Source organism: Gracilinanus agilis, chromosome 4 (genome assembly GCF_016433145.1).
Source record: "Gracilinanus agilis isolate LMUSP501 chromosome 4, AgileGrace, whole genome shotgun sequence".
In the NCBI taxonomy this organism is placed as follows: domain Eukaryota; kingdom Metazoa; phylum Chordata; class Mammalia; order Didelphimorphia; family Didelphidae; genus Gracilinanus; species Gracilinanus agilis.
The window spans coordinates 447,799,108-447,823,877 of NC_058133.1; the positions used below are offsets into that span (position 1 = coordinate 447,799,108).

The 24,770-nt window shown below is 36.8% G+C and overlaps 1 protein-coding gene across 3 annotated transcripts; it reads left to right on the plus strand.

Moving 5' to 3' along the window:
* Positions 1 to 268: 268 nt before the first annotated feature.
* On the plus strand, positions 269 to 24,770 carry TRMT13 (tRNA methyltransferase 13 homolog). Of its 3 annotated transcripts, XM_044672145.1 has the most exons (11): positions 269 to 446; positions 5,440 to 5,486; positions 5,583 to 5,649; positions 10,741 to 10,803; positions 12,666 to 12,735; positions 13,291 to 13,397; positions 14,396 to 14,563; positions 15,182 to 15,254; positions 19,524 to 19,598; positions 23,745 to 24,174; positions 24,561 to 24,770. In XM_044672145.1, the coding sequence occupies exons 1-11, from the start codon at positions 288 to 290 to the stop codon at positions 24,754 to 24,756; spliced, it is 1,455 nt and encodes a 484-aa protein (XP_044528080.1). In that variant the 5' UTR covers positions 269 to 287; the 3' UTR covers positions 24,757 to 24,770. The 3 variants fall into 3 exon arrangements, with proteins under 3 accessions (XP_044528080.1, XP_044528081.1, XP_044528082.1); XM_044672146.1 differs by lacking the exon at positions 23,745 to 24,174 and having other exon boundaries at positions 24,561 to 24,667; XM_044672147.1 differs by lacking the exon at positions 24,561 to 24,770 and having other exon boundaries at positions 23,944 to 24,052.

Below are 24,770 nucleotides of genomic sequence, written 5' to 3' on the forward strand. Positions count from 1 at the left end.
AGTCCAGCTACAGAACGGCCCGGCCCAGCCCGGCCCAAACCTGTGTAGCCACTGCCTGAAGAAGACCAAACTTTCTCCTCACTGTTTGAGTTTGGCGCTCGGCTCCCGCGGAGTGGGGCGGGGAGAGGGCGGGGAAGAAGAGAAGAAAGCGACGACTCCTTTTGGCCCTCGTAGGGCACTATAGTCCCCTTCCGGTCGGAGACTTCCGGACATGATTTCTGCCGGGTGGAGGCCCTATTTGTAAAGAATCCCATCTCTGTTGGTCCGGAGTTCCGGAAGCTGCGAAGATGGCTACTTTGCCGCGGACTACGGCGGAGGCCCAGGTCCCGACCGAGGGCAGATGCGGTTACTTTGTGGAAAGGAAAAAACGTTTCTGCCGCATGGTGGCGGCGGCTGGGAGACGATTCTGCGGGGAGCATGCTGGAGCTGCGGGAACGGGCGCGGAAGTAGGGACACCTAGGCTTCCCCGCGTGGCTGCACTGTTTGTTTGCAATATAATAATAATAATAGCGTCAGCTAACCCTTATATAGCGCCTGCTGTGTATCAGGCACTGTGCTAAGCGTTTTACTTTGAGCCTACTGACCTCCTTGTCTTCAAGTCTCAATTAAAGCCCCATCTTCTACAGAAAACCTTCCCAATTCCTCCTAATTCCAGGGGGAAACCCTGCTAGTTATTTGTTTATCTTGAATATCACTTTAGCTATCTGTTTGCAGGTTGTCTCCTCAGTTAGAATGTAAGCTCCTCGAGGGCAGGGTCTTTTTGCCTCATATCCTCAGGGCTTAGCGCAGTTATTGGACAGAGAAGCGCTTCTTAAAGATTTATTGAGACTCAGGACAACCCCCTGGAGGTGGGCGCTATTATTTTCCCCATTTTGCTGTTAAGAAATCTGAGACAAACAGGTTAATTGATTTGCCCAACGTCACACTGCTAGTTAATGTCTGAGTTGGATTGTCTGTTAGGACTGACCAGGACTTTTCCACCATTCTTGAATTAGTTAGGATCCTTTGAGACTGTAATTTATTCTTTCTGTGTCTGTGCTTCCTCCCTTAATTATATAAATTATTTTCTCTTGCCTTCCTACTCTTGGTGATTCTTGACCATATTTTCCCATAAGCCTTGCGTAGACAATGTGCATGCTAATTTGGAGCTTTCCTTGTATTGTCTGTTACCAATTAAGCCATCTTTTTGTCTCTCTTACTAAATAATGGATTAACTTTTTCTCATTACACAAGTGTTTGCCCAAGTAACTGCAACGAAGCCCACTTGTGTCCACCTTGCAGCCTGTCTTTGCCCTTTTTAGTTCTTTGGACATTTTAATGTTTAGTCCTTCTACAAGCATTTATTAAAGCTTAATGTGGGTCAAGCACTTTGCTATACACTGAGGATACAAAAAGGGCAAAAACAGGCCCTCAAGGAGCTCACATTGTAAGAGGAAAGAGAATGGGCATTAAGTGCTTCCCTGTGATTTACTACAGTATGTCAGGCACTCTGCTAAGTGCTTTGCAAATATCTCATTTGGTCATCAAAACAACCTAGAAAAGTAGTTATAGTAAGCTGTTATCTCCATTTTATAGTAAAGGAAACTGAGGCTGGGTTTGACTTTAGGTCCCCCTTTTCCTCCTCACTACCCCCAAGGGCTTGATCACTAATTCTGTGTAAAAAACAATACACAATATTGGTTCTAAGACTGGTTCTAAGGTAAGGGTTATTTAAAAAAATGTAAGAGAAGATAGTTTATGTTACTGGGAGGGTGGGGGAAGCAAGCTCTAAAATATTGGAGTAAAATGAAGAAATTTACTATCTGTAAGGATAGTTTCTGCTTTTCAGATACCCAAGTCCAGCTCATTAGCTCAGAGAGTTTCAGCCCTCCTACAACTTGGTTATTCCTGTATAGATAATAAGATGAAACTCTTTTTGAGGAATTCTGGATCTCATTTAAGAGACTCTCCAGTATTCCAGACTTGATTTAATCAGTATAATGTCATCTGTTAAATTGGAATATCTGGAGGACCTTACCATCTATATGGAATCCTTCTTAAACTTGGATTCTGATGGCCCTCTTCTATGACAGTGGTGAATACCTTTAGCAAGCACACATTTCTCTAATTTAATACTTTACTTGATATTAATCACCAGTCATTAATAAAGTTATCTCTTTTGTTACAGCTTTCAGAATATCTCATTATTTAGACATATATATGGGAGGAAATCTTAAATGAGAGATAATAAATAAGACAGTATTGTGCTCTTCCAAATAAATTACTTTTTTTTTTTTTAACTCTTACCTTGTATTACTGTGTATTGATTCCAAGGCAGAAAAGTGGTAAAGGCTAGGCAATGGGAATTAGGTGACTTGCTGAGGGTCACATAGCTAGGAAGTGTCTGAGGTCAGATTTGAACCGGGGACCCCCATCTCTAGGCCTGGCCCTCAATCCACTGAGCTACCCAGTTGCCCCCTCAACTCCCTTTTTATACTTAGACAATGAACACAGTGGAATCTGGTATTATCTGCATATTTCAGGCAACTGTAAAGATGTACTCTGCTATGGAATATTACTTAAGAAGGTCTGTCCCATTCTAATATTTTCAACAAAGATACCTTTGATGATTATATGGATTTTTTCATAAAAATTTTATAAGTAAGCATAAATTGGTAATCATTGATATTTACTGTCACTTTTTTGCTCCCACAACTTGGTGTCTACCTCTTTTTCATAAAACCTTGAAGATAGTCCTATTATATTGTGAGCTCTTTGAGAGCAGAGACTGTCTTGCCTCTTTTTGTATCCCCAGCACTTAGCACAGGGCCTGGCATGTTGTAAACACTTAATAAAATGTTTATTGACTGATCGGTTTCTCAGTTACCTCAAAACTGTTGCTTATTACAGGCTTCTTCTGTATATTGTCTAGTTCAGCTTCTTTCTTTCCATAACCAAGATCCCTGGTGTCTTCATGCTATTCCCTCTAGATTTATTTTTTCTACGTGGCAAATCGTTTAGCTTGGCTTCCATATCTTTTCATCTCTGCAGTTCAACTCCCAATGACCAGGGCTAATTTTATCAACTCAGAAAGCTCCTCCTATTTTTGTCTTGACTCACTGGACATGTTCCCTCCAGGAAATAGTTCCTCTTTCTTGATGAGTATTTCCACTGCAAGACACTATGGTTAATAGGGAGTTGGGAGAATAAGGGAGCATTCTTCTAGTGCTGGCTATCTTCTCTCCTCAGTTAAACTCCTTCCCTCCCTCTCCCCCCTACTCAACAGTCTTCTGCTGTGACTTGACTCCTTAGAGACCATCTCCTCTAGCCTATAAATGACTAGTGGAGGACAAATTGGGCAAGGGAGAGGCCGGAAGTAGTGATTCCAATTAAGTTATAATAATAGTTCAGGAAAAGGATGAGAGCTTCTATAAAGTTAAGAGAAACTTGAGTAAAAAAAATGGGATGCAAGAGATCCTAGACATAGAACAATAAGACATCCAAATTAATTAGGTGTTGAGTAGTGGCAAGGATAAGGGTGCAGATGACTTATGAAACTAGGTGACTGGGAGGAACTTCAAAGGAGATACCTTTTGAAAAAAGAGGATGTTGGGGAGGGGTGCTTTGAGTTCTGTTTTGGATAATATTGACTTTGATGTGCTATTGGACTTTCTGGTGGAAACTTCTATAAAGTAGTTGGTGAGACTGGTTCAAGAGAAGGGGTTTTTTAGTTTGGGGAGTCACCTGTATTATGATGTTAATAGCCCTCCACATAGATGAGAATACCAAGAGAGTATACAAAAGAGAGTGAGAGCCAGATAGCAAGCCAGCAAAAAAAAAAAAGATAATGTTGTCCACTTGTTTCAGTCATATCCTACTCTTCATGACCCCATTTGAGATTTTGTTGGCACAGATACTGGTGTAGTTTGCCATTTCATTCTTCACCTCATTTTATAGATGAGGAAAACTGGGTTACATGACTTGCTTAGTGTTATACAATTAATAATTATCTGAGGCTGGATTTGAACTTGTGTTTCTGACTCCAGGTCCAATAACTCCCCACTATGCCATCTTGATGTTCTAAGAAGAAACAGCATCATAAAATCAAATGAGCAGAAAATACCCAGGAAAAGGGAAGATAGTGAAGTGTTAAGTGCTACAGAGGAGAGTTCGAGGGGAATAAATATTGAGAAAAGGCTATTAGATTTATCGGTTAAGAGATCATTAGTGCATTTGGAGGAAGTAAGCTCAATTGAGTGATGAAATTGGAAGCCTAATTAGAGGTTAAAATATGAATAGATGGTGAGGAAGTAGAGGCAATAGGAGAGTCATTCTAGCTGAGTAGTTGAAGGAAGGAAAGATACAGGACAATATCTTGAAGGGTTTTTTAGCAGATGAAGGAGACCTGGGCATGTTAGTAGGCAGAAAGAAAGGGAATGATTTCTGGAACAAGTTCCTGAAAGATCTGGGAGGAGTTGGGATCACTCTCAACATACCTACAATGATAATTGTTTATCTTTCATTTTTGAAGAACCACTGGCATCACAGGGTGATGATATATATAAATTGGATTTAAAGTGAGGCACAGTTGCACAAAGTCATCAGCCCCCTTTATTCCAGAGTTGTCAAAGTCCAGTGGCAAGACGAAAGTCGAAATGGCTCGTGGTATCCTGAGATTGCAGTAAATGACCTTGGCTACTTCTCTGACCAAGTCCTAAGCACCCCACAGCACCTGATTTAGCCACCTTCATGGCAAACAAATTGTTCTCATCCATCCACACCCAGTCTTTTGGGGAGAGTCTGCACATACTTGGGGTAGACACTGTCTCTCACCCCTGTCCAACTCACCAACAGGTTTGTGGCCCATCCGTTACCCTTAACTTGATTTAGCCCATCCAGTGAGGTGGTTTACCAGGATGTTGCTGCTGCACTTGCTACAGCTTCTTGGAGCCACAGGTAAAAGCTGGGTAACAGATGAACACCAAAAAGGAATAAGCAGCCTTGAAAAGAGCTCAGCAGATCCTCACACCAGACGTGTATGTCCTACTTGATTTTTCCATACACCCCAAGGATGATACTGCAGGAAAGCAAGAAGACAGATAAAGAAGATTTATAGAAGTTTTGAAATGTGGCATAGAAGAGTTGAGAGAACTTACTTTGGATGACCTTGATATTCTTAGTAAATCAGAAGGCAAGGTAATCTGCTGAGTGATAGATAATGTATCATATGCCAATGGGATAAAGAATTCAAAAGTGGAAAACTGTTTAATTGAAATGAGACAAGATTATAAAGATGGAAAAATGAAATAAGGCAGGAATGAAAAATTGGAATGAGAGGAATAGAGTTACTAGAGGTAGTGAGGGTAGAGAAGGTGTAAGGGAAAGAACTGAAAAATAGGACATTATGATTACCAAGGAACAAGCTTAATATTTCAACTCAATGTATTCTTTTTAAACTAGGAAGAAAATATCAGGAAAAGAATACTCTGTCCCCTAGATCCAAAACAGTAAGTATGGGCTAGATCAATTTAAAGATTTTCCTGTATTTTAAATGCCACTTCTATATATTTGTTACTTGAAAGTATTTGCTTTCTTAAATTTAGCACAGTATATGAAGATCAGCTTGAAAAGCATTTGAAAAAATGTAACTCAAGAGAGAAACCAAAACCAGTAAGTATCCTTATCAGTAAAAGTGCTTCAAAATATATTATGAAACATTTTATATAATAAAAAGCTCAAATATATCTTCAAGTTTACAAATGCCATTTTTCACAGAAATCTTGTGAGATATGGAGATTGTTTTAGAGGAAAAAATAGAAAAAAAAGATCCCAGTAGAGAAAGCCTTTTATAAATTGGTTTTTGATAATGTTAATTTTTATGTATTGTGTGTGGTTTAATTCTGTGAAGTTACTTATAGTCCTACTTTAGGAATGGAATTTTTATTTTATAGATATTAGTTTATAGATAATTAGCTTATGATTTTAATTAGTAGAAATACTAGTAATTAAAATTAACACTCAGTGGTTTCCACTTTTGTCTGAACTGATGAATATAGGAAATTTATGATCAACATATAGCACAAATGCAATCTGGATTTTGCCTTGTAGCAATTCTACTACTACTACTAAGTTATATTTATATAATGTTTTAAGGTTCACAATTTGTTTTCCTCACATCATTTAAAGGAAGTAATCATAAATTTTTTTTCACTGTTGTACAGATGAAACTAAGGTAAAGAGAGGTTAAGTTGCCTCCTTTCCTTTGATCACAGTAATATGAATTGGGATTAGAACCAGATTTTTTGATTCTCAATCTAGACTCATACTTTACCCCATACTATCTCATATATATTTCTAGAGATGTAAAATATGCTTTATATCTTCAGAAACCAATTGTAGCTGAAAGCAAAGAACCCTATCCTATAGAATTAACATATGGGACCCATTCATTTGCACTGTTATTTTTGAACTTGATCTCAGAAGAGAAAACTAGAACTAATGAATGGAAACTGCAAAGAGGTGAATTTAGGTTTGATGTGAGGAAAAACTTACAATTAGAAATACTTAAAAAGGAAATGGACTGTCTGAGAGTGTAATGGAGTCATCCTCACTAAATACTTTTAGGCAAAACCTGGATATCATATATGTCATACAGAAGATTATCTAGTTCAGGGGTAGATTGAACTAGATAACATTTTAGGTCCTGTCCAACTTTGACATCCTTATATCTAGACCTTCCAACTTGTAATTAGAAAAGTCCCATTATGTTAGCTTATACAACATGAGCTTTAATCTGTTTTTGCATTATGAATCCCTTCTTGAACTAAAATTTTTTTAAATGAGCAGCTGAAGGAAATGCTAAATTTAAGTTAGAGGTTTGGTGAAAAAAAGAAACCTGTAATTTTTTTCCAATCAAAGTTCATGTACTGCCCAGACTCTGTTAAGTTTTATTCTGTCTCACTATGTTAGTTTCTTCTCTTTATTGATTACTCTAGGAAGCAGAGAAACCATGTTCACATTATCACATTGCTCATACCATAGTTTTTCTTATGCTGCCATTCCTAGTTAGTCACCAGGCAATTATCAAAGGCTTACTGTGCGCTAGGCACTGTCCTAAATGGTAAAGACACACACAAAGGCAAACATTGGATTACTACCCTCAAGAAGTTCAAATTCTAATGGAGAGACTGTATGTGAATAACTTGATACAGATATAGAGAACACATGGGAAGTAATCATAAAAGGAAAGGCACTAGTAGCTAGAGGAAATAGGAATGGCCCCTGCCAAAGACAGGATCTGAGCTAAGTCTTGAAGAAAGCCAGGGAGACAAAATCAGGGATGAAGTATAACATTTTTGGCCCAAAGTATAGCCAGTGCAAAAGTAAAGAGACAGGAGATGGAGTGAGGTGTGCAACTAGCATAATCAGTGAGAAAAAGTTAACATAACTAATAACTTCCAAACATTCCTTCTGAGAATATTAAGAGCTGAACAGTCTTTGAAGGGTAAATTCAGGGGACAACAGAAACTCAGAAAGACATTTATTACTTATTGTCTAGATGAGTACAGTTGGTGAAAGCAAAGCTTGGCAGAATTACTAGATGGTGATAAAGAAAACCAAATCCATCTTTTTCCAAGTAGGAAATACATCCTATTGCATTTTCCCCATTTTTCTTTTTGCAATTTGTTACAGTGTGTTATCCCAGAGAAGACATTTAGCAGAAATGTTTTACAGAGTTTTCAATAACAAGGGAAGCTACTAAGCATATTTATGCAACAATCATAGTACAGTTGTAATTTTTACTTTCCTCTTACTTGTGAACAATAAAACCTGATACTTTGGAAAGGCGAGATATGAAAGGTAGCTTTTAAAATGAATTTTATAGATTAAAAAGCACTAAAAGTGATATATTTTGGGCACCTGGGTAGCTCAGTGGATTGAGAGGCCTAAAGACAGGAGGTCCTAGGTTCAAATCTGGCCTCAGACACGTCCCAGCTGTGTGACCCTGGGCAAGTCACTTGACCCCCATTGCCCACCCTTACCACTCTTCCATCTAGGAGCCAATACACAGAAGTTAAGGGTTTAAAAATGTTAAAAAAAAAAAAAGTGATATATTTTTTAAATGCTACAGGAATTAAGCAAAAATAACCAATTAAAGTATTTCAGTGCTTTAAAACCACAGTATAAAAATCTCTTTTATGTTTCTTTTAAAGTCCCAAAATACCATAGCACTTTTATAGGAAGATAACATGATATCTGATTTAACCATCTTTGTTTTCCCTTTAAGCAAAATTTGTCTTCAAGTGAGGCAGGAGGAATTGGCAGAAAGAATAGGTTTCCTCAGACTTTCAGTTTTCAGGAAAGTAAGATGTGTCATTTGCAAAATATTTCCCCTGGAATTTATTTTTTAGAACCTAGCATTAAAGTTATGGTTTCTAAACACTTAGGGAGTGAATTTGTGATAATTAAAAATCAACATGGGTTCATAAAAAATAGATCATGCCAGACTAACATCATTTTCCTTTTTGGTAGAGTTAGAGAACATAGTAGGCATCATAGGCTTCAGTGAAGTGTTTGGCAGAATCCTGTGCTATCTGAGAATATAAAGAGATATGGACTAGATGATATTACCATTAGGAAGGTTTATAACTGATTGATTGAATGAACCCATGATATAGTCATTAACAAGTCAATGTCAACTTGGGAGAGAATTCCATTAGTGGAATATTTTAAGAATCAGTTCTTGGCCTGTGTTGTTCAACATTTTTTTATTGATTTGGCAAGGTGAAATTGGTATACTTGTCAAATTTACATCTAAAATAATGCAAAGAGGGGTAGCTAACATGTTAAGATAACAAAATCCGAATTTTTTGACGACTTCAGCAAGCTAAAACCAAGTTCAGAATCCAAGAAGGTAGAATTTAACATGGAAAAATTATTTTCTGCACTTGGATTCAGAAATCAACTTCATAAAAACAAGATTGAGAACATATTGCTAGACAACACTTTCTATTAAAAACATGGGAATTTCAAGAAATTTATTTTTTGATATGGCAGTAAAAAAAAAAAAGCAGTGTACTCTTAGTCTAGGTTAAGCAAAGCATGCCATCCATAACAAAAGAAGAAAGTTTCACAGTTCTTCTCCATAGTAAGACTATCTCTAGAATTATCTTATTGTTCAGTATCAGGATCAGTATCAGGAGATAGTCAAGTTGGAGATTGAACAAAATGATGAGAGTCCTGGAAAGCACAGTTAGCTGAAGGGAATCTAAGATATTTATTCTTAGAAGAAGAGAGATTTATAAAAGTATATGACCATTCTCTTCAAATATTTGAAGCAATGTCATATAAAAATATTACTTATTTTGCTTGGTCCCAATTGCCAGAAATGAGCAGTCAGTAGAAATTACAGAAAGGCAAATTTAGACTTGATGTAAGGAAAAACCTTCCAAGAATTAACTAGGACAGGTTGCTTTGGAGGTGATAAGTTCCCTCCTCTTTGGAAATCTTCAAAAAGAGGCTAAAAGAACTGCAGGTATCTCCTCCCCTAACTTCAGACAGACCTAGATCCCATCCCAGACTCTAGCTGTCAAAAAGGCCTGTCACCCTCACCACCTTGTCTTTCCATTCATCCCACTCAGCCCTACTTTCCCAGAACCCATCCACCACCAGGGGCTCCCTCGTCTTCATAGAGCTTGGATGAGATGGGAGTCAACAATTCTATTCCTTTTGATGAGATGGAGGATAAGGACTTATGATCTGCCCTTCCACAGCCTTTGCCATCTGCCCTGCCTTGATACACTCCCTCCCCTTCCCTATTCCCATCTGTGATCTGAACCTGTTTATGTAACCTGAGGGCCTCTGGGCCTTGCCATCTGCACTCTTAACACCTTCCCCATATACCGTTGGGCTTTCTGGGCCTTCTGTCTTACAACTTTATTTCTATATGTGTTGTCTTTCCCCAATCTGAGCATGAACTCCTTGAGAAAAGGGACTGTCTTGATTTTTCTGTTTGTATCCCCAGGGTCTAATAGAACAGTGAGCACTTAAATATTTAAATAAAATAAATTAAAATTCCATTCAATCATTTTTCAAGAGCAGCCATTTCTAGTCATTGTAATAACTGAACTGTTAGCACCTTTTGGCAAAACTCTCTACCCTTAGTCATCCATTAGCAGGACTGTCAGCCAGTCAATAGGCATTTATAAGCACTACTAGGTGCTAAGTACTATGAGAACAAAAAATGCAAAGAAGGCACGAGTAAGTCCTTGCCCTTGAGGAGCTCACAGTCTAATGAGGTAGAAGTAAATAAGTTCCATTTATTCCAGTAAGTGTCTACTATGGGCAAAGCTATATTCTCAACACTGGAGTTTAAATAAGACCTAAATTAAATTTAGGTGGATTCATGTTAATTCCTGGCTTAAGGGACCCTACAGACTAATGGGAAAATATGATCCAGACATCATCACTATCATTCGCATAACAAGAGTTAACATTTACATGGGACTTTGAGGTTAGCAAAGTGATAGATATACACAGATACATATTTATGTATAAAATCTGAATCGATCAATTGGAGTGTTGAATTACAAGTTGGATAGCTAACAATTCATATTTTTTGTCATAATGCATAAAACCATATGCTATTGGATTTATTCTTTATTGGTGAAATTAGTGTACACACTGATAAAATCACAGATCTTTTAGACATATATAAATATTCTGCAAAATTCAGTTGATTTGTTCTGTATTTTTCTTAAGGACTACTTTATTCAAGATATTAATGCAGGATTAAAAGATGAAACAGAAATCCTTGATGAACAGGTAAGTGCATTGATTCATCGTTTAATTAAAAAAAAATAGTAAGAGGGAGCAGCTAGATGGCTCAATGGATTAAAAGCCAGGCCTAGAGAAGAGAGGTCATGGGTTCAAATCTTGCCTCAGACACTTTCTAGCTGTGTGGTCCTGGCCAAGTCAGAACCCCCATTGCCTAGCCCTTACCACTCTTCTGCCTTGGAACCAATACACAGTATTGACTCTAAGATAGAAGGTAAGAGTTTAAAATAATAATAATAAGAGAACCCTAAGTCTAATGATTATGTTGTTGTAAAATTAGCTTCTAGTTGGTTATTTGTGCTTTTTCATTTTTTTAATTGAAGCAGTACACACACTACAATACACACATGCACGCACACACACACACATGTACCATCCTATTTAATTTATAATTTAAAAGTCAGCATTTATGAAGTATTTATTATATGCTAAACACTAAAGCTACAAAGAAAGGCCAAAAAATGGTCCTTGTCCTCAAGAAGCTAATATTCTAATGGGAGGGACAACATTCCAATAACTGTACATATAAGATCTATGCATTATAAAGAGACAGTAAGTTTAAAGAGAAGGTACTGGGCGGAGATTTGAGCTGAGTCCTCAGAGAAGCCAGTAGATGTAAGTGAAAAGAAAGCATCCCAGGCATGGAGGAAACCAGTGAGAAAACTGGTTGAGAGATAGAGTGTGTGAGGAACAGCAAGAAGATTATTGGAACTAGCTCAGAGAGGCTTGAGCGGAGGCAAAGTGTAAGAAGACTGGAAAGGTCAGAAGGGGTCAAGTTGTGAAGGGCTCTTTTGCCAAACAAGATTTCATTCTTGATCCTGAAGAAAATAGAAAGCAACTAGCTTATGGTCGAGCAGACTCATCTTCCAGAGCAGATATGGTCTCGGACACTTACTAGCTGTGTGACCCTAGGCAAGTCACATAACTGTTAGTTTCAGTTCCCTCATCTATAAAATGAGCTGGAAAAGGAAATGGCAAAGCACTGCAGTATCTTTGTGAAGAAAACCCTAAATGGGATCATGAAGAGTCAAGACATTTAAAACAACTGAACTACTACTGAGTAAGGAGCTGGGGGATGGAGGATAATCTAGTCATGCCACTTCTGGAAAATCTTAATATTATTAGTCATGAACATGTGTCTCCATCTTCTCTGGAGGTGAATCCTATGTCCTGAGCTTCTTTGAGGCCTGAATCTGTAGAAAGTGGACTATAATTTCAGAGCGTCTGGGTTCAGATTCAGATTGCCATTTATAACCTGTGATTTCACAGATAAGACATTTCTTCTCTCTGAGACTCAGTTTATTTATCTGTAAAATGACCAAGGATGTCCTAAATCTTTTTCTCTTTGAGTGGGTAAGAGAGGTGACAGCTAAAAGGTAGCTCCATTTAGCCAATATTTTTTTATGGCTACACGGGGAAAGCTAGCTCTAGGGTAGTGGTGGGCAAACTACAGCCCACGGGCCAGATGCAGCCACCTGAAATGTTCTATCCAGCCAGTGACATTATTCCTAATCTGACGCATACAACAAGTAGGATACAATACAATGAAACTTCTAAAGAGTTGCCTTAGAAACAGACTGACAGATGAGCATTTCCTTTCCTTTGGCCCCCTCTTTAAAAAGTTTCCCCATCACTGCTTTAGGGGATTACAGACTTCAGTGTCTTTCAATAATAATGGTAATTTTCTGGAACATCAGGAATGAGGAAGAATTCAAGCAGAAAGAGATGTTAGGAGGCAAAAGCCATTCATATATAAGGTTTATTTTAAAGTTGAATATTTATAAGGCTGCTTATACAGAGAATTTTTAAAAGGAAATATTTTATTTATGGTTGTTTGGGTTTATATACAGGTCCCAATTTCTTCTTTATCCGAAGAGCAATTGGAAAACTTAATTAAGAAATTGAGAAAAGCCAGCAATGGTATGTCTGATTAAAACTGAACAGTAAAATATTTTATAGTCTTAGGTGATGAGATGTATTAGTTGATAGTCTGTTTTAATAGATGACCCGGGAACTAGAATCTTAAATTTTCTTTTTCTTTTCTTTTTCTTTTTTGAGCTATGCATTTTTATTTTATTTTTTATTATTTTTTTAGAATATTTTTCCATGGTTCCATGATTCATATTCTTTTCCCTCCCCACCAAATTCCCTCCCTGCCTCCCGTAGCCAACGTGCAATTCCACTGGGTTTTACATGTATCATTGGTCAAGACCTATTTCCATATTATTGTTTAAATTTTATTTTTCTTTTTCTTTTTTGAGCTGTGCATTTTTATTATTTTTTAGAATATTTTTCCATGGTTCCATGATTCATGTTCTTTTCCCTCCCCACCAAATTCCCTCCCTGCCTCCCATAGCCAACATGCAATTCCACTGGGTTATTTCATGTATCATTGATCAAGACCTATTTCCATATTATTGTTTAAATTTTATTTTTCAAGTTGCTTAAGCTATTGCACTTATATTTTTGACATAGGTGTGAATTGTACACTTAAAGAACAAATAATGTCACATCCTGCATTGCATGATGTCTTAAATGACCCCAAAAATGGTGATTCTGCTTTCAAGCATTTGAAACAACAGGTATGGACTATACCATAGTATCTATATTTAATGAATGTTGCTTGCTATTCCATGGATACACTTCACAGAAATTCTATTTCTAAATGTAGTGAGTAAGAGAATATCTTTCAAATTCATCCTTTAACGCATCATCATGATGTAGAGGTGACTCTGGGTTCTTAATGCTGTGTTAGAGGGTTACAAGATCTGGCAGAGCTTACCAAATCGCAAGGATTTATGTTAGTCAAATGATAGATTCTATGTCTTTTGTCCAGTGTTCAGGCTTAGCTAAATTCAGTGGGGCTGATCAATAGGATGACTACAGAGTAATAATATCTCACACGTAGTTTTTTTTGTTTTTTTGGGGGGAGCTGAGAAGATTGGGTTTCCCTTTCTTGCCCAGGCTGGAGGTTAAGCTGCCACTCATGATCCTAATCCCACTACAGATCAGGACCCGATGCCTTTTCCACCTCCACCCTTCACCCTGACCTCCTTGTTAACTGCAAGGTTGACCACACTCAATACAATCAATTGGGATACTCAACTAATAGAGCTCAAAACACCTAGATCACGCATTCTATCAGCCTCATCCTTTCCTAGTAGCAAAGATTATAGGCATGTGCCACCACAGCCAGCTCTATCATAGCAACTCTTAAAGAGCATTTTGTAAATTGTAGAATGTTTATGAACTATGCCTGGGGAAGCATTACCCATGCCAGTGAAATAAAAGATTCTTGAATGTGGTTTTATATGAATAACTAATTTTTTACTCACACAAAAATGACTTGCCTATAGTCTCATAATAAGACCTGTTCTAAAGACTTTTTTCTATTTATCAGGGTTTTTTATATGAACAAATACAAAAGCTAGTCACAAAAATAAAGTAAATGAATATAAAATTTAAATTATGAATATACTGACATTTTTTTAATAGAATATATCAAATTGCATTGTCATTTTTCTTCTTTGGACCAAATATATTTTCTGTTTTTTATAAAATAATCTTAAGAACTTTACAGGCTTCAATTTTAGGTAACATTGAAAGATTAAATTTATTGGGACCAAGAAGATGTTTTGTTGAGTTTGGAGCTGGAAAGGGAAAATTGTCCCATTGGGTTGATATTGCCTCACAAGAAGCTGAAAAAGTCTACTTCCTGCTAGTAGAAAGGGTGACTACAAGATTCAAGGTAGGTTAAAAGATATGGCAACTCTATATTTTGGATTTGTCTGTAGAAAATGGCATTCTCTTAGAAGTAAAATATTTAAAAGGAAACATTATATACTATTCATTTTAGAGATACTATGCCAGATTTTGGAGTTAAAAACATAAAAACAAAACAGGTTCTGACATCAAGGAGCTTACTTTCTCCTGGTTTTGGAGGGTGGATAGGGTAGGGTTGACTACAACATGTAGACAAGTATAAATAAGTACTAACTATCTATAAAGTAATTCCAAGAGCAAGAGAGTTCAGATAACTGTAGGATTCAGTCAGGGCTGACCTTGTATGGGAGTAGCATCTGAACAGGAATTTGAAGGAAGGGCCATCAATGTTCTCTCTCTCTCCTTCCCTCCCCCACTCTTCTGTCCCTGTCTTCCCCCCTTCCCAAATATTAGCCATAAAGGTAACCTTTAACTTGTATTCTTGATGGCTTTAGAGTGCCAAAGCTTTACAGTAATGAAAACCTAGAAAAACATTTGCTTTGCTTCAGGTTTATATGAAAACCAAAAGGTCACTGATACTTGAAAGTCATATGAAGTGCTTTAAATAAAAATTCATTGTAATAATGGTATTTTATTTGTGCAGGTAGATGGTAAACACAAAAAGAAAAACTCTGTATTCGAAAGGCTTCAAATTGATATTCAGCATTTATGTCTGAGTAAGTCACATAATTTTCAATTATGCAGTAATAAATTATGTAAATTGCCAAACAATTGTGGTTACTGAGAAATCATTCATCACAAAAAGCATTGTTTCAGGGAAAACTCAGGAGTAAAATTGTTTAATCTTTTACATTAAAGGCCTTAACATTAGAGAATGAAGATAAAGACAGTTCTATTTCAGGTTTAAGTCAAGATGATGTAACAACAGTATAGTGTAGGGATTTTGACCAATAAGGAATATGAGGCCATTTTTCCAAGAATAAAATTATTAGTGGAGGTGTACAATTCCCATTAACAAAGAATGGATGTTTTTGCTAGCCTCCTACCATGAAAAAGAGCCTGCTCTGCCTTCCGCTTAAATCAGAAGCTGTGTCCTCTTTCTGACTGGCCTAATAGTTTGACCTTTGTACTTCCCCTGAAAAACCCCCATTAGTAGATATTTCAAAGAGGTGGATTTAGAGACATCTACTCCCCATTATTTCATCACAGGGGAGAAGGGTCTTTGTCCATACAAATAAGAAACCAAGACACCCTTTTCTCTACAGGTTCCTGGGCCAACTTATTTTTCAAAATGGGTCCAAGTTCACCATGGCTTTAATACTTTTAAGATCTTAATTTGGTAGCCCGGAAGCAGGCTGTTTTTGCCTGACCTGACTCCAGGAGGCCATGGGGAAATTGATTTCCTATAGAAAACACTACTAACAATAATATAATTCACTATTCCTTTTCCTCAACAGAGGCCCTGCTCACCTCTGAGATTCTCTGATTGATATTTTTTTAATCATAAGCTCATTGTAGCAAAAAGCACACCCAGTCTGTCATCAGATGACATCCCAGATAGCAAATAGAGCTCAAGTCTTTTAATATTGAGATCTGTGTTCAAATTGTGCCTAAGACACCACTGCCTGTACAGTCATATTCTATTCAAACCCTCCTACAAAGACAAATGAAACATCCCTGCAGTCTACTAAGGGGAAACAGAGAAGTAGTGACAAAGTAATCTTAGCAGGAACCAACAGGCATCAAAAGTGGCTTTGTGGAAAAGTTAGCACTTGAGCTGAACCTGGAAGGGAGCCAGGCATCCTACAAAGTAGAGGTGAGGAAGGAGAGCAGCATTCCAGGAATAAAGGAGACTGCAGAAGCATGTAGGTGAGAGGTAGAATGTCATGTGCAGGAATGGCAAGTCAGCCAGTGGCTAGCATGTAAATCACCTGCGGCGAGGAAGGTGAAATGGGGTAGATAGGTTAGAGCCGACTTCTGGCTCAAACATAAGAGTTTGTGTTTTATCCTTCAGATATTAGGAGTTATTGGCACTTTCTGATCACAGGAGTAAGATGGCCAGACCTAACCTGTAGGACTGTCAGTTCATAAGCTGGGTGGAGAGGGCAAAAACTAGAGGCAGATTCATTAATACCTATTGGAATTAGTCCAAGTAAGAAGTAATAAGGGTCTGAGATAGGATGGTAACCATGTGGGTAGAGGAATAGAGAAAGTAACATGGTAAAATGGAAAGAACACTGTATTTGGAGTCAGAAAATCTCTACTGTTGTGATATTGGACAAGTCACTTAAGCTCCGTGGCCTCACAAGATTTCTCATATGTAAAACGAGGGTATGGACCAGATAGCCTCAAAGGTCTCTTCCAAGTCTAAATCTATGACCCTATGAAAATGGCCAGTGATGAAGTTATTAAAAATTGCATTTATATAGCAGTTTTTTGGTTTAAAAAACACTACATATGTTAACTCTTTTGACCAATTAAAATATGGAAATAGTCAGAGACAATGTTGTGTTACGAAGAGTGCTAAGCTTGGAGTGAAGAACTGAGGTTGTAACTATGGCAAAGGAAAATAATTTGCAAATTGGAATTATTTTATTAATATTATTTTATTAATAGTGATAACTTTAAAGGCTCAGGAACACTTTGTCTTAGAAGTGACCATGACTTAAATATAGTACCTGATTTCTGGCCCACATGTTAACTTTTTAAAAGATTTTTAAAAGATTTAAATGTGGTTCAGTTTAAATTAGCCTTGTTACATTTTGCACAGCCAGGGAATTTGAGTCCTAAGGGACCTTATTGACTTTTCCAGTTTAACATAAGGGAAAAAAAGGATTTCTTCTCTAACATACTTGAAGAGTAGTCATTCGTATGTTGATTAAAGACTAACAATAAGTGGAATCTGAGGCAGCCTATTCCACCATAGGATAGTTGTAATTGTTAAGGAGTTTTAATTTGCCTCTTTACAACTTCAGATCATAGATCTAGAGCTAGAAGGGACCTGAAACCCTTTAGTCTGTTTCCTTTACAGATGAGGAAACTAAGGTCCAGAGATAGTAAGTGTATTACTTAAGGTCACTCAAGTAATAAAGTTTATGTTTCAGAGGTGAGATCTGAACCCAGGTCCTCTGACTCCTGTTCTTTCTATAGTACCATGCCCTATTTATGCTCTCTGAGACCAAATAGAACAAATCTGATCTCTCTTTAGATACTTAAAGTATACAATCACGTCTCATACCCCCACCCAGGCTTTAGCCTCTTTATAGTTCTGGTTGCCTTCTGCTGGATGCTTTCCAGTTTATCAGTGTTCTTAAAATAGGACTCCCAGATCTGAATACTCTGTATGGTTTGAGGAGAGCTAACTCTACTATCCCTTTATTCCTGAACCTCAACCAGTTTATTTAACAGCCTCATCACATGTCTGAATCTGATCTTGTCTGTAATTCTTTATTAAAGTTTCCTAGTATTTTTCACTTTAAGTCCATCCCTCCCCATTTTGTATTACTAAAGTAGTTGGGGTTTTTTGTTGTTGTTTTTTAATATATGTGAGACTTTATATTCATTCCTGTTAAATTTTATCTTCCTTGTTTGGGCCCAGGCTCCTAATCCATCCAGCTGTTTTTGAATCTTAACTTTGACATCTAGTTTGTTAGCTATATTTCTCAGCTTTATGTCATCTGTAGATTTGTTAAGTATGCTGTCTCTGCCTTTATTCAAGTCATTGAATTAAAAGCATTAGACCAAGCAGAGATTCCTGAAATATTCTACTAGAGACTTTCTTCTAAGTTCACATTAAACTTTTAAACAATACTCTTTTAGATCAAGTTTTTTAGCCATTTCTGTATCTATTAAGTCCCCCTATCTTGTCTGTAAGAATAACATGAAATTTTATAGGTTAAGGAGTTCTACAATGTTTCCTTGATTTTCAAGGCTTGTCTAAAAAGAAAATGTAGATAGTCTATTTTGACTTATTCTTGATAAAGCCATGCTGGCTCTTTATAATTACTTCTTTTTCTAGGTACTCATTAACCATTCTTTTAATAATAGATTCTAGATGCAGTGATTCCCAAAGTGGGCGCTACCGCCTCCTGGTGGGTGCTACAGCTATCCAGGGGGGCGTGGTGATGGCCACAGGTGCATTTATCTTTTCTATTAATTGCTATTAAAATTTTTTTAAAAATTTATTTTCCAGGGGGCTAAGTAATATTTTTTTCTGGAAAGGGGGCAGTAGACCCAAAAAGTTTGGGAACCACTGTTCTAGAGTATTATCAAGAAATGAAGCCAATCACTGATATATAATTTGAAGATTTCATTCTGCTTTATTTTTTTAAATCAAGACAATTTCTTTTCTCTAATACTGTAGTCTTCTCACTCTGTATTTTTTTTAGAACTCAAGACAGTGGTGCAGCAGTTATATCTGCCAATTCTTTCAATATCCTGAGTTATAGTTCATCTCTCCCCAAAATTGGGGCAACTATATATATATGTATATATATATATGTGTGTATATGTATATGTATATGTATATGTATATATATGCATGCTAACTACAGTTAGATAAATGATAATAAGAATAGGGGAAACTCTTTTTAAAATAAAAATAAGAAAGAAGGTTCTAGAAGGGCATGTAAATAAGAAAGATGTGTTTGTTAATGTCTAATCTACACATTTCGTTAACAGAATTTTAAATAATATAAGTTTGTGGTTTCATGTACAATATTTTCTTATTAAATTTTTTGTTGTTGATTTAGTGCTAAATTTAGAAATTGCTATTATTAAGTAAGGATTGTCTGGGAAAATAAAGGTTTTGCAATGAACTGGCAGTTGGAAAATACTGGATTAGATAAACCTCTAAGAATCATTTCAACTCTAAAATTTTATGATTCTCTCATTCTACTACTTCTCTCTCAAGAGATATTACTTCTTTCCTTTCATAAAAGATTTACTATCTTATTACTCCTCAATTTCCTCCTCTTTTTCTTCAGGCAAAATACCTGTGCTAATAAAAGAAAAGTTACCTGTGGTTGGAATTGGAAAACATCTATGCGGTGTGGCAACAGGTATGAAACATAGAAACATAAAAATGTGCAGATTAATACAGACATGTTCATTTAAGTTTTTAAAATCTAATCTCTCTACTTGTGTCATTGATCCCATCATTGGTTTAAAGCTGAAAGAGACTGAGGAGAGGTGTGTAATCTAATGCCTTCATTTTATAAATGAACAAACTAAGACCCAGGCAGGTTAAGTGACTGCCCAGGTTCACAAAGATAGTTAAGTGTCCCATCTCCATTCCTTCTCTCCTGCATCTTAAATTTCTAATACTCTTCACTCTGTCCCCACCCTGCGTCAGACCTTCTTTACTTCTCATACGGATCATTACAATATCCTTATAAATTGGTCCCTCTGCTTCCAGTCTCTCTTCTCTAATGTTCATCCTTCATAATGACTGCCAAAAATAATCTTAAAGCACACATCTGATGGTCACCACCACTCCTCTATTAAAAAATCCCTATTACATCTAGGATAAAGTACAAATTCCTCCACCTGACATTGAAAGCCCATTCACACTATGACTCCTTATTGTGAGTTTTACATCTGCCACCTTTGTGCCTAGTTTGTCTCCGTGTTTAGAATGTTTTCTCACCTCATCTCTTCTTAGAATCTGTCATTTGCTTCAGTGTTCATCCCATATACCACCTTCTGTTTGAAGCCTTTCTTATTCCCCCTAGCTGTCTCCATCCTCAAATTATCTTGTATTTACTTCTTTGTTTATATATTGTATCCCTCCAGGAGAACATAAATTTCTTTCTTTCTTTCTTTCTTTCTTTCTTTCTTTCTTTTTTTTTTATAAAACCCTTACCTTCCGTCTTGGAGTCAATACTGTGTATTGGCTCCAAGGCAGAAGAGTGGTAAGGGTAGGCAATGGGGGTCTAGTGACTTGCCCAGGGTCACACAGCTGAGAAGTGTCTGAGGCTGGATTTGAACCTAGGACCTCCTATCTCTAGGCCTGACTCTCATTCCACTGAGCTACCCAGCTGCCCCCAGAACATAAATTTCTTGAGGGTAGAGACCATTTTTCATTTTTGAGTTTTGTAATTCCAGCATTTTATCCATAGTTGGTACTTAATAAATGTTTGTTTAAATGAATCGAATTTTCCTCCTTCCCATCTGCCTATAGTCATATTTGGGTCTTCCTTGTCCTTGAAAAAACAAAGCTTTCTTCAACCCCTTTATAAAACCCTTCTAGCTACTGCCTCCTTGCTTCTCTCCTAGAACTATTCTTTTAAAGGTCACCATTATCCAATGTCGTGGCCTTTTTTTTTTTCTTACAAAATTTTCATCCTCGTTGACCTCTTTTAAAAATGAGATACTTTTGACTATTTCCTCTGTGCTTCTAGATATTTTTCTTTTGTTTGTCTTCAGACATATTACCCTCTCCTGGTTATCATGTACTTCCAAAGGCTTTTCTTTCTTCTCCTTGGAACACTGTCGTTTTCCCAGCTGCTTAAGATAGGCATATCCTGAGGTTTTATCTATCATCCTTTTCATTCTCTGCACCTTCTCCTTGGGCAGTTTCCTTCACTTGACACAGCTGTAGCTCTTATATATGTGAAAATTAAAGGCATCTCTAGTCAGCCCTTTTTCTGAACTCCAAACTTGATTAAGCAGCTCCTTTTAACACATCCCACCAGGCAGCTTCCTTGTACATCAGATTACACCTGCATCCTCTTCTGGCACCCCCCCCCCCAGTCTAGCAACATTCACTTAGATTCAAAATCTTGTTGACACCTTTGACTCTTGTCTCCCCCATCACATTCAAAGTCATTACCAAGTCTTGTTAGTATTTTCTCCACAATCTCATCCACACAACCTTCTCATTCCAGCTGGATTATTGAAATACCTCTTAACAGGTCTTCAAGACTGTATGATCTCCCCATAATTTATCCTGCATACTAATGACAGACTTTTTCTTTATGCAGGTAGACATCTGGTTATGGCTCTCTTCAGTTCAAAGTCTTGTTTTCGGAATAAAATTCAAACTATTTTGCTTAGAATTCAAGGCTTTTTTATGATCTGGCACCGCCTAACCTTTCTTTTTTTTAAACTATTATTTTAATTAATAAGCATTCCTTTCCTTCATTCCTTCATAAATTGATGTTAAGTGACATCCTCGTATCACTTTGCTTTTTTAAATTTGTATTTATTTTTCAGTGAAGAAACTCGTGTAACAAAATTGTAACACATTCCTCATTGGCCATATCTCATTTTGCATCTTGCATCTGTTACTTCTATCAGAAGGGTTGTAGCACATTTCATCACTTGTCTTCTGAAATCATGGTTGGTCACTGCAAAAGTTGTCTTTGCAATATTGTTATTATATACATTGTTCTTTTGGTTCTGCTCAGTTTGTCTTCTAAGGTTTTTCTAAAAGTCTCTCATTATTTCTTTCAGCACAATAATATTTCATTACATTGCTATTCAGTCATTTTTCAGTCATGTCCAACTCTCCCATGACCCCATCTGGGGTTTGCTTGGCAAAGATACCAGAGTAGTTTGCTGTTTCCTTCTCCATCTTATTTTACAATGGAATGCTGAGGCAAACAAGCTTAGGTGACTTGCCCAGGGTCACACAGCTAGTGAGTGTTTGAAGCCATATTTGAGCTTAAGAAGATGAGTCATCCTGACTGTCCAGGTCCAGCATTCTTATCCATTGCACTACATAGCTGCCCATTTTATTCCTATTTCATAATTTGTTTAGCTATTCCCTAATTATTGGGACCCTCTTCATTTTTAGTTCTTTGCCACTACAAAAAAATGTATTATAAATATTTTTGTACATATGTACATACATCCTTATCTTCTTTCTTGATCTCTTTAGGGGTATAAACCTAGTTGGTGATATCACTGGATCAAAGGACAGGCATAGACTAGTGACTTTTTGGTAATAGTTTAAAACTGTATTTCAGAATGGCTATACCAATTAAAATCTCCCAGCAGTGCATTAGCATATATTTTTCCCCTAGAACCTCCCCAACATCTTTTATTTTCCCTTTTTGACACTTTTGCCAATCATATGTCTAACAGAGAATATCCGAGTTGCTTCGATTTGCATTTTTCTAATTTTTAGTGATTTGGAGCATTTTTCATATGCTGTTGATAGTTTAGATTTCTCCCTTTGAGGATGACCTACTAATATTCTTTGACAATTTAACAATTGGAGAATAATCCTTGCTCTTATATAAATATGAAGTTCCTTCTGTAGCTTGGAAATGATACCTTTATCAGAGAAACTTGCTGCAAATATTTTTTTTCAATTGTTTTCCTTCTGATTTTAACATTAGCTTTGTGCAAAAAGAAATTTTAATTTCATATAATAAAAAAAAGTCTCTCCTGAGCTTTGGTTCCCTTCCTACCACTATGTTTGGGAATAGAGTCAATTGGTATAAGAAATATCAAGACATAAATGATTTGTCCTGCATTTGGGTCTCATCATCCCAAGAGAGAGTAGGTCAGAATTGTCACAGCCATGACTGTCCATTCATACAATAAGCAGGAAAACTTAAGAATGAAGTACTTTTGTCTTTAAATACTACCTTTCAGATTCTACCTCCACCACTTTCCCAACAACCTTATTTTCCCTTCTTGCCACCCTTCAACAACAGTAAGAAACATCCCAGTGTGGGAAGTAGAGGGGTTGGTAGTTCTTTGCCACTACAAAAGTGGTAGAGAGAGAAATTATGTGGAGAGTCCCTCAAAGTGGCCTTCATCGCATTCCTTTGGATTGATAGGGGTCAAATAATGTGACAGTCAAGTGCTCTTTGGTTAACAACTTCCCTGGGTTTTAGAGGTAGGTTTGTTGTTGTAGTTTTGATAAAAGTTCTTTCTTGTCAACACTGAGCTTTATTTAGTCAGAGGAAGGAGAAAAGAAATCCAGTTTCTGAGTTAAGACTTTTCCAAGTTGCAAAACTTAAACTTCCCTTCCTTCCAGCTATTATGGGGATATAAGCTTTATTACAGAATAAATAAATAGAAAAAATGAGACTGTACATGAATTGAATGGAAAACACCAGGAAATCGTAGAATAAAATAGACAATTTACTCGGCAATAATGGAAAATATTTACTGCATTGCTTTGTAAATGTACAAAATATTTATTTCTTACTATGTGGTTTGGAGGTTATATGATGTAATTATGTTTGTAGATCTTGCATTGCGATGTTTAGTTGAAACCTATCCTACCAGATGCAAAGAAAAAAATGAGGAACCTGAAGCCAAGCGTATAAAGAATGATAAAACTGATGCAGAAAATGACACTTTGGTAAATGAAGGAAGTAAAAAGAATGAATTGGATCAGCAGATCCCTGTAGCTGGCATCGTTATTGCACTCTGTTGTCATCACAGGTGTGATTGGAGGCATTATGTAGGCAAAGAATTTTTCAAGACCCTAGGACTTGGGCCACTAGAATTTAACTATTTCCAACGAATGAGTAGCTGGGCTACTTGTGGAATGCGGGAAACAACTTTGGAAACATCCGAAATTAATATAAAGAAAAGAGATGATCAGGCCAGTGATAATGAAGATGAGCATGAAGGATTCAGGAAAACAGATGATAATCCTGAAGGTTTATCCAGGTAAGTGACATATTTTGTGATATTCAACAAGAAGGAGAAATGATTATAACACACAAGGTTATAAAATGGAATTCTGAGTTGAAAATACTCATAAATTCTTAATTATGGTCTCAAATAAAAGGTCCCTTAGAAAACATGGAGGGTAGGTTCAGTATGTAGCACAGTTCTAAGGAGCCTTACGGTAAGTACTCACAGGTGCTAATAATATTAACGGTTCAGCTAATAAATTGCCATATCTATTAACATTTACTGTATGGCAGCTTATGGACTTGCGTTATAAGTGCTACTTTTAAAAAATATAGTATTTATGGTAAATGATTAAGTTTTTTAAATAAATCACATTGCTAATTTTTATTGATTGTGTGCATTGTTGTTGTTGGATCTAGGCTTCTTACTGTTGAAGAAAGGAAAAATATAGGTCGTCTCTGTAAATTGCTGATTGACCAAGGCCGAATCCAGTATTTGCAACAGAAGGGATACAATGCTTCTTTGCAGTACTATACAGACTCCTTTGTGTCTTTAGAAAATGTCTTGTTAACAGCTTTACCCAAACAGTCTTCAACACCAGACTCAGCTACATAATGAAAGAGAAATTG